Below are 10,151 nucleotides of genomic sequence, written 5' to 3'. Positions count from 1 at the left end.
TGACCCGTGGGAACCCTGTCATAAATATAGCAGCATACAGTGTATGTAATTGAGACCATTTCGAAGAGTAGACTAGAAATCGTAAATAATGGAAATGTCTTGAGAAGCATGCATTATGTCCTGCAAAATATCAGCATATTTTGTTTTTAAAAATTACACAATTGTATTTGTACCATACTGCATTGGTCTCTTTGAGGTTCCTACTGCCTTACAAAGAAAACGAAAAATATCATCAGCAATTCACACACGATTCTGCTTCATGTCAAATTTAATTACCATTCCATCAAAAATAATAATTCATATATAATATTTTAAAACAAATGCAAAAAAAATGTTATAGATGGTTAAAGTAAAACCAACTCGAGGCTGCACTTTTTGTGCTTCAAACAGTGGTTGTGTCATAAAGACACCCTATATTATAAGATAAGAATATAATATTATATTATAAGAATTCTTCGACAGAATAACACAATAATACAATTTCTTTATATCACTGTAAACTTCAGAACCACAGTGGGACCATGTGGCAAAGTGCTATAGAGATTAAAAAACTTAAATATTCAGTAAAACTATTATATATACTATACATCATAAGCTTGGATCATTGCATAAAAATGCAACTTCAGTGGAAATTCCTTAATTCACCCGTGCCTCTATTATTCTGCCCTACAAAGGCAAAGTGCAGTAAGTACATATTATGTCAAAATTGAGTTTAGACTGAAAATGGTCACCTCTCTTACCTTGCGAAAAAAAGCGTATGGTTCTAATGTGTCCCATTTTAGACATATTGCTATGTCAAATTGGCAGTAACTTTGAAGGCATTTTTCTCAGTTTCCATGTCAGCGTAGTAGTTACTGCATTCTGCCTTTGTAGACCAGTGTTGTCTCATTGTTCTGAGCAATACAGTCCCCTACAGAATACTTGGAACAGTAAGACAAAAAATTATCTTGTTTTTGCCGTCTACCAAAGACATTTAGGTTTGCGACAAAAACATGAGTATGAAATGAAAGCTCAGAATACCAGCTTTTATTTTATGGTGTTTGAATCTTGACATGTTCAATATTTTTGGGATTTATGACCGTTTGTACAACACCATAGCATTTTTTAGGTGAGCAATCGTATTGGAACAGATCATCTTAAAGGAAAATAAAATGTAATAATTCGTAGTATATCCTTTTTTTGCAATAACTTTCTCAAGCCTTCTACTCATGGACATCAACAAATGTGGTATCCTTCATTTGTGAGTCTATTGCATTTTAATGTAATTTCTTTCCATTCTTCTTTGTTTCGATGTTTTTTTTAGCCTAGAAATCTAGACGACCCTAGCGACCACAAATTGAATTTGCTCCCGGGGGCAGTCTAGCGGACCACGGTCGTTTTGCGAGGCTGAAAGTTATCCGATGACAGGGCCAATCAAATCGCGAGGGGGGCCGGGCTACCTAGTAAACAGGAAACTTTCTAAGAAGAAACATGGTATCCGTCCGTGCTACGTACAGCACAAAAGTGTTTACTTAATTTAAAAAGCCTGGATGATAATGCATTTCGTGGCTGACATGGATTGATGTAATAATACACCATGAACTTATCGGACACAAATAGATCACAACACATTACCATTCGATCATTTGATGTTTTAAACTAGCTCGGTAAGCTAATTTGAGCATTTTACAGAACCAGATAGTCACACGCCATTATCAGACCACTACTGTAGGTGTAGAATGAAATTGCTGCCCCAATTTCTAATAAGACACATGCCATTAAAAACGAGACATTTGGGAGCTTTGAAAGTCTTTGAGTAGCTTACTAAATAGATGGGAATGACACCTAGTCTACCAAGCTAGTGGCTAGCTAACCTGTCGTCAATAACACAGAGCTAGGTATCCAGCCTTATATGCCTGCCCCAAATTCTAATAAGATCCATGTCATTAAAAACGAGACATTTGGGAGCTTTGAAAGTCTTTAAGTAGCTTACTAAATAGATGGGAATGACACCTAGTCTACGAGCGAGCGGCTAGCCAACCTGTCGTGAATTACACAGAGCTAGGTATCCAGCCGTGTATTAGTTATGGGTATACAGCTAGCTAGCTAACACCGAACATGCCATGTTGACAACAATCAGAAATATAACCATTTAACAAGCCCCAAATTGCTCAACATTTCGCTGGTTGATCAAGGAGGGCCATGTGGTTGAAAACGAGGCATTTTTGAACTGTGTAAGTGAAAACACGATGTATTAGGAAACTTGTTTGTGGCTGTGGTGATCACACGCATTCACTGCTACGACGGCTCGGAGTTGCCGCTTCACCTACAAAGGGGCGTGTCGCGTGTACGTTCTGAAAGACAGCTGTGACGTTACACAGAAGTGTGTGGTGATTGGTTGTTCCACCATCCTGTTGCATGGCGTTGAGTGCCAAGGCATTTTGATAGACAACCGTTTATCCCGCCCACACTCTCTCCGAGCTCACCTAGACCCTTGTACAGATTTTTGCTGTACGGGTCTGGCTCGCTAGGCTAATGTTTTTTAGTATTCACTCGCTTCTTCAGGAAGTGAAATGCCTATTCTACTTGCTTAAGGTCAAGCCATTGATGTGTCATTGATTGAATGTTTTGTCCCATTATCCAGCTGCATGTTTAATTTAAATTTAAATTTTAAATAGAATTTTTTTTTTTTAATTAAAAAGTTTAAAAGCTTCCCTATTAGATTGATTCCATTAATCCAGGCAAAATGTGTCTGTACACATTAGAATGAATTTGGTTGTGACCATGATCAGTTACCTTACCAATAAAAATGAGGGAGCTAGTTCCAGAAGCAGCTGTTATGTATTCCCAGGCCATGACATTACTTTTGCTGTTCTTCACAGATGATTTTGCCTGTTTTATGCCTTAAGAAGTTCCTTTCTTTATCCCATACTAAGGCCTTTCTTAGACTTGGTAGAGATTAACACATTGACTCCCAAGTCACGTAAAAATATGCTTTTTTTGCCTCCCATGCGTTGGCTCCCAAAACGTAAAAACACGTTTTCTTTTTGCGTTGTTCTTCGGGCGTGAAAATATATTTAGACCCTCAATTTAAACTTGGAGAGTTTGAATGGGGCAAACTATTCTACTATTTCTACCTAAAACAATGCTCGCTTAGAGTTGAATAACTTCGAAATGGAATAAGCTAGGGGGATACCATTTTGACATACATGGCTTTCGAACAAGCCCTGCCATGTGTCTGTAGGTTTAAGACCAAATATTCTGTAGCTGTTCCAAAAATGACAAAAATTGATGAAACTCACTGGGAGTCTACGGCTGAAATTCCAAAAAACGCCTGGTATTGAAAGTGTTAATCAAGGTCTCAATCAAAGTCTTAAATTGTGTTTCTGGGCTTTTGTGGATCATCTCTGAATATTTCTATCTGGTCCTCAGATTCTTACTACTGATGAATGTTTTACTTTTGTGGTAATACATCTCTATCTGTTCTCAGATTCTTCTTCAAACAGTTGGCCTATATTGCTATACATTCCCCCCTGCACTGTGGATGTTGCTAGTGATATGTCTTTCTGGTGTTTGGGGGCTTTTCTTTGGAGCTTTCACAGTATTTCTGTCATCAACTATTGTTGTTTTTCCTTGTCTAACCTCTTCAATGTCTGTTACTCAGTACAACAGTAGTTTCTTCCTTTTCCAGGACATTCCAAATTGTTGTACTTAATATGGCCAACAGATCAGATTGATTTTCTTTCTTTTTTCAACTTCAAAATGGAATGCTTTCCCCCCATAGACAGCCCTCTGGTCCTTTTGTTGTTTTTTCCAATCCCTGACAAGTAATGTAGGCTTCTTAGGTATAAACCCAGGTCAAAAACGGCAAGAAATCAAGTATTACTATCTACCCTTTGAACAATCATCCTTAAATTCAACAGCTGGTCAAGAAGAAACACCTACCAGTCACATGCTCCAATATTTTTGCTCACTGACAAAATGCTGTGGTGTAGAAATGGCAATAAATCCAAAATGATTCAACATATCAAGTTTAAATACCACTAAATAAAAGCTGACATTTTGAACTTTTTTGTCATGGACATCGTTGCATCTCAAACCCCATTGCTGTTGGTGGACAACAAAAACAAGAAAATTTGGTTTGCTATTCCAAAACTTTAGGAGGGGACTGTAACCTCATTCTACACAATATATATTTGAAGGGTCTTTGAATTCATCATTTCTATCAAGCATAGACCAGAAACAAAAGCAAAATAAAATAAGCATTTTGGCATGATTCACAACTGAAAGCAATTTTTAAAAATCCAATTTTCCTCTTCAAACTTAATGTCTATTTACACATACAGGCACAGTGGCACAACATGGCACATAAATTACAACCTAAATGAACTATTTGTTTAACCCTTTGAGGAGTACCATCACATATATGTGTTTAGCTCTCACTATAATGTCACAAACCCTCTGCAGGATTTTTTTCTATGGGAGCTGTAGAATGTTTGGGTAAAATTCTAGAACTGGGGGGAAATCCTTTCTCCTCAAAGGTATAAGGTTTAAAAATATGATCACTGACAACAAAATGGTACATGCTGAGAAATAGAAATGTAAGTTTAAGAAAAATGCAGTGGGGAAAACTTAACATGTAGGTAAGGAAGATTTTGTACTCTCAAAAATTAGGAAGTCAACTCATTCAGTGTTGTCATCCCCAAAGGCATCTCTTCAGACTTCAAGTCCAACTTTCAACATCCAGGAGTAAAAAAGTCTGTACACAACTCCAAAAGTGCTGAAAACAGCTGTTGATCATAGCAGTTCATGCCACCAGAAAGTTGTAAGATTTTCAAATGTGATGCATCATGGTGATTTAAACTGACAGCAAGAACGCCTTTCAAGGTCATTTGCCGTTTCCCACCTCATCCACTGTATTTGATAGTGTGTGTGTAATGTGTTGTTTTCCATTTAACCTCATCCACTATGTGTGTGTGTGTGTGTGTGTGTGTGTGTGTGTGTGTGTGTGTGTGTGTGTGTGTGTGTGTGTGTGTGTGTGTGTGTGTGTGTTTACCCTGAATGGCTACATTTAGCAACATAGAAAAAGTGGAGTAAAGAAAAAGGGGAAGGCAACTATCTGCCCTACATAGGCAAAGTGCAGTAATTGGATAAAGGTGGTGCAATGAAGATCATTTTCAATCACAAAGCCTTATGGTCCAAATGTGTCCAGTTTTAGAGATATTGCTATGTAAATTCTGCAGTAACTACACAACATCCAACCTTTGAAGGCCTTTTCTTCACTTTCAATGTTGCCGTATTTACAGCAGTTTGCATTTGTAGGGCAGAGCTGCCTCTAAATAAGAGGGTCACTCCGGTCGTTGGTCTCAGCTTTCTTCAGCTTGCCTTTGCTGAACCCCTGGATGGAGGAGAGTAGGGCGGTGCGTCCGGAGTCAGAGCCACTTGTTACTGGTGATGAGAAGAGAGGGGGGTCAGAGTCGCAGACAGGCGACAAGGCGGAGGAAGGAGGAGGTGGAGGCACGGGAGGAGGAGCACCTGTGGCAAAAACACAAGATTTACTGATCTTATTTCTGTAGCATTTAATATTTTTCATCATTGTTTGGCTCTACCTAGCGTGACCTCAACATGACAGTTCAAAAGATCACAGCTCAGCTACTTTGTGTTTGGTGCACTACCACACACACAAATTGACAACAAATATTCTCAGCAAGCGTGTTTTCAGGCGTAATCCTGCAGCAAGCATGTCCTCGGCCAATATGACAATTACCTGTATATCATCTCAAGACTTAAAGGAGAATTCCGGACATTTTGGCAAGATATCTTATCTGATTCTGGCCAAGGGATAATGGCTAAAGGGGACTGTGTGAGAAATGTTCATGCGCACTGCGCAAAGTTGTTCAATTGCGCTGTTTTCAACTGTTTTCAATGAAAGCGGGAGGCAGCTGGCAAACGTTTCACCTTCTATGAAGCTTTTAGCGTGTATCAAAATGCTTCAGAGTGAATTGGCTTGCTGTTTGGGCACGTACAACGAACCCCAAATGGTGGAAAAATAGACTTGATGGTTGCTTTTTGGTTTGTGTCTCTTCACCAGTAGGTCATTTCTGTTGCATTGATTGGCCCTCCTTTGGGCCTGTCGAACCACCTCTGTCTTGTAACCCCTTTCCTCAAATCGTTTTGCCATATCCACAGATTTAGTTTGATAGAGACAGAAACCGAAAAGCAACCATCAAGTCTATTTTTCCACCAGATACAGTAAAACAGCAATGAAGATAAAGAAAATAATAAAGAACAACTGGGCCATACTTCAAAGTGACCCCTCCATCAAAGAAGTGTTCCCAAACCCCCCCTCATTCTGTTTTAGACGTGCACCTACATTAAGGGATAAACTGGTACATAGTCACCTCCCAGTGAAAAGAAAAACACATTGGCTACAGAAACTGAAAGGGAATCACAGATGCGGAAATTGTAACCACTGTGAAAATGTAGCTAAATCATGTACTTTTGTGGATGTGTTTACTGGACAGAGTTTCACGGTTAATGCCTTTGCCAACTGTAACACCACTTTTGTAGTCTACAGGCTGGAGTGTGAGTGTGGATGCTTTTACATCGGCAGAACAAAAAGAAGACTGAAGGACAGGGTGGCGGAACACAAGAATGCCATCAGGACAAAAAATCCTGCCTATCCTATGGCAGTCCATTATCAACAGGCCGCACATCCCTCTGTCTCCTCCCTAAAGGTGATGGTGATAGAAGTGGTGCCCAAACCTCTCAGAGGTGGGGACCACCTGAGAATCCTCCTCCAGAGAGAAACATTCTGGATTAGTAAGCTGAAGGCTACCTCCTTCCCAGGCTTGAATGAGGAATGTGACTTTTCTCCCTTTCTGTGACATATGTTTGAAAGAAGTGTGATGATTGTTTTTTGTTTGATTATCTGTTGTCATTTTCTTTTTTCTTTTTTTTTCTCCCTCTCCCCCGTTTTTGAAATGTATGTCTTCTCTTTCTTACTAGTAATGGTTTTTAGTCATTCTTGTCAGCCAATTATTGAACATGCTTACTGGTCACATGATGTGACAAGATAGGAAGACTCCACCCCTTCTGACACCTATGGCTGCCTTTTTAACCTTTGACCTACTCTCTTTGTCTATGCCAAAGAAAATGGAATCTTGTACAAGAACGACAACTAGCTGGTGTGGCCAGGAGTGGCACTGCAGCTATGTTATCGCAGCCAAGTAAATAATGAATGGGTGCCAATGGGGCTGTACGCTTCTCTTAGAACTATCTGCCCGTGTGATTTTTTCCCTGGAAACAATGAAGTCGCGTTCGATAGATATGAGTAAGTGAAAGCATTTGCCGACACGTTTGCATCTTGTCAAGTGTTAGATTCGTGAAAATGACCCTTATTTCAACTATAGCAATGACATAACACGTGACAATCGACTTTACGGCATACGCCATTTGTTTTGTAGTTTTAAGTCTGACTTCAGATGTCGATGTGTTTAAAGTTATGTTAGGATTGTTGCGGACACCTGTTATTTATTGCATTTAAGGTGGTGGAAAAGCGGCATGTGTACATGGGGTAAAGGAAGTGACTGCGCTCATCCTTAAGAATTTGGGCACCTTCAATTAACATGTTGGACGGTGGTGGGGGTTGAGGTGTGTGACCGTAGATGTCTCTGCTAGGAGGATCAGTCAGAGTACGTCTCTCGTCAGCTCTGGTCGTGAATAGTCGCAGAGATTCCTCAGCCAGCAGGTATTAGCCGAATGCTAGCGTGTTGCAGGACAAAACTAACACGTCTTTGGGAGAACAAAGCCATGTCAGGAACCTTTAACTTCACTTCTAATACAACTTCCATGATAAGGTACAGAATGTGCACACATCTTTACAAACCAGAGAACAGAATCGTCACAAATCCCTGCTGAGCCATTTAGCCCAATAGGCTCCCATTCATCTTTTACTTGGCTGCGTGCGCCAACGGGGCTATAATGGGAGCCAATGAGAGACGGCTATCTCATAGCTTAGAACATTTCTGTCTATGCCCTGATGAAGGCCAATATGGCCGCAACGCGTAGGCCCATGTGCTTTTAAACTGAATTTGCCATGTTAAATTAAAGGCTTTTTATATTTTTCTCAAATCTCAGAGTGCCTCTGCTTTTTCTTTCCTTTTTTTGGTTTCCTGTTACTATTTTGTCTGCTGTGACATGACATGTCCTTCACGTAGGTTCTTAATTGGTGTCACTTTTACTGTAGCCTACAATTGTAACTATGCACGTGCAACCTTTCCTGATTTTATATTGACCGCATGGACATCAGGGGAAATGGCATTCTCTTGGAGGGCCAAACAGACTGTTCTTCGGGGTTAACTTATAGCCCATCCTTTTTAACGACAAGGAGCGGCAGCTTCACAGGTTTCGCGGGTATTTATTTGCACTAACAGTAACGCAACAAATGCTACAGGAGCCGCGCTGACTGCATCCAAATCGTATTCGTTAGTTTTCGCCTTTCTTATCCTCTCACGCCCCTCCCATGCATTCGATCACCGCACCCAACATCTCTGGTTAGTCTAACCGAAAGAAACATAGGCCTAAGCTGCGCTGTCACATCTGTGTGTGTGTGTGTGTGTGTGTGTGTGTTTATACTTACTATGCGTGTGTAACTAAATTAGGCTACTGCAAATTGCCTCATCCTAACGTCTTTGCCTATCCTGGCTATTTATCACGTGCTATTTTCAATATGGAGGAGCCCACATAGAAAATCTTGCATGCGCACATGTTCTGTTGTTATTACAGTGGTCTCTGGCTTCGGACGGGTTCAGACACAAACATTTTAATTAGTCTTGGGCTCGGGTCGGTGTCGTACAGAAAAAAACGGCCTGAGCCACACTCTAGTAGTGTGGGGGCCCCAAGCCATGTGGGCTGAGCAATGCCTCACTTTAGAATAGGGACCCTTATTCCACATCTGTTTTCACGCTGTTCAGGGTTTGTTCACACAGTGTACCAGGAGCTTTTACACATTGTATTCTGGCCCTTACTGCTTACTCATTAATAGAAATCTAGGCCTACTAGGTCCTTACTAAGGTTATATTGGTAATAAATGCCTTATTGTGAATGAACAAGACATTTGCGACTAAATGAAACAAACATGAAACAACTGTCTGATTTTGCTTAGTACATGCCTTACAAGTTACTTACACAGGCATTAATATTGTATGTATCAGTGCTAATAGATGTAACCCTAAAATAAAGTGTTACCATATTATTTATGATGATTTGATGGAACTTATTCTTCAAATAAATTGCACTTTAATGCCCCAAAATGCTTGAGGACACTGTGCATCCACTGCACATTGTATTTCAAAGAAGAAAATTGGGAGAAGTCATTCAAATTCAAAGTATTTCATAGAAAGTAGATAAATGTCATGTTCAAAAAATAGCAGTGTTGACATCTGTCTTTGGAAACTCTAAGATGTTCTGTACAAACTAACAAATTCTTGTCAATTCACCTTTGCTGAGCATCCTAAACTAATATTTGGTTGCTTAACCATGGTGTTAAATAACAGTTTCGCGTCTGTGGTGCATGGAGTCGATCGAAGTCCGGCAACGGTCAACAGGTATTGCAGCCTAGGTTAATTGTACTACATTCCACATTTCCTTTGTCTTTCTTATTTTTTCCTTATTAACAGCCTTTCTCATGTCAGCCCACAAGTTTTCTATGGGATTAAGGTCCGGGAATTGCGCTGGCCACTCAATTAGTTGCATGCTGTTTGTCTGGAACCATGTTTTTGCTTGCTTGCTGTAGTGTTTGGGGTCATTGCCTTGTTGAAACATCCACTTCAAAGGCATTTTCTCTTCAGTATAAGGCAACATGACTTCTTCCAATGTCATGATGTACTCACACTGACCCATGATCCCTGGTATGTAGAAAATCCGACCAACACCGTAGTGCGAAAACATCCATATATTATGATGCTTGCACCATCATGCCTAACCGTCTTCACTGTCTAATATGGCTTGAATTCTTTATTTGCAGGATGTCTGGCAAACTGTCTGTGACCCTTAGGGTGGGTTGCACCAACCTGGTTTAAATTTTAATCTACATTTAATCTAAGTTTATTTTTTAGTTGTGTTGCACCAAACTTAAACCCAGTTTAAATTTAGTTTCCATTAATCTCTGC

The 10,151-nt window shown here is 40.0% G+C and overlaps 1 protein-coding gene across 6 annotated transcripts in view; it reads right to left on the bottom strand.

The window, feature by feature from the left end:
- Positions 1 to 256: 256 nt before the first annotated feature.
- pxk (PX domain containing serine/threonine kinase) overlaps positions 257 to 10,151 on the bottom strand; it is a 157,106-nt gene continuing 147,211 nt past the window's right edge. For 2 of the 6 annotated variants that reach the window (XM_063216184.1, XM_063216185.1), the window contains exon 18: positions 257 to 5,514. In XM_063216184.1, the coding sequence (XP_063072254.1) occupies positions 5,315 to 5,514 (200 nt within the window). In that variant the 3' untranslated portion in view covers positions 257 to 5,314. The remainder of the gene's footprint in view (positions 5,515 to 10,151) is intronic. The other 4 variants (XM_063216187.1, XM_063216188.1, XM_063216186.1 and 1 more) reach the window with 3 other exon arrangements.

Source organism: Engraulis encrasicolus, chromosome 14, assembly GCF_034702125.1.
Source record: "Engraulis encrasicolus isolate BLACKSEA-1 chromosome 14, IST_EnEncr_1.0, whole genome shotgun sequence".
NCBI classification, from domain to species: domain Eukaryota; kingdom Metazoa; phylum Chordata; class Actinopteri; order Clupeiformes; family Engraulidae; genus Engraulis; species Engraulis encrasicolus.
The sequence above is the reverse complement of the archived record's forward strand: the minus strand, read 5'-3'. Positions and strand labels throughout refer to the sequence as shown.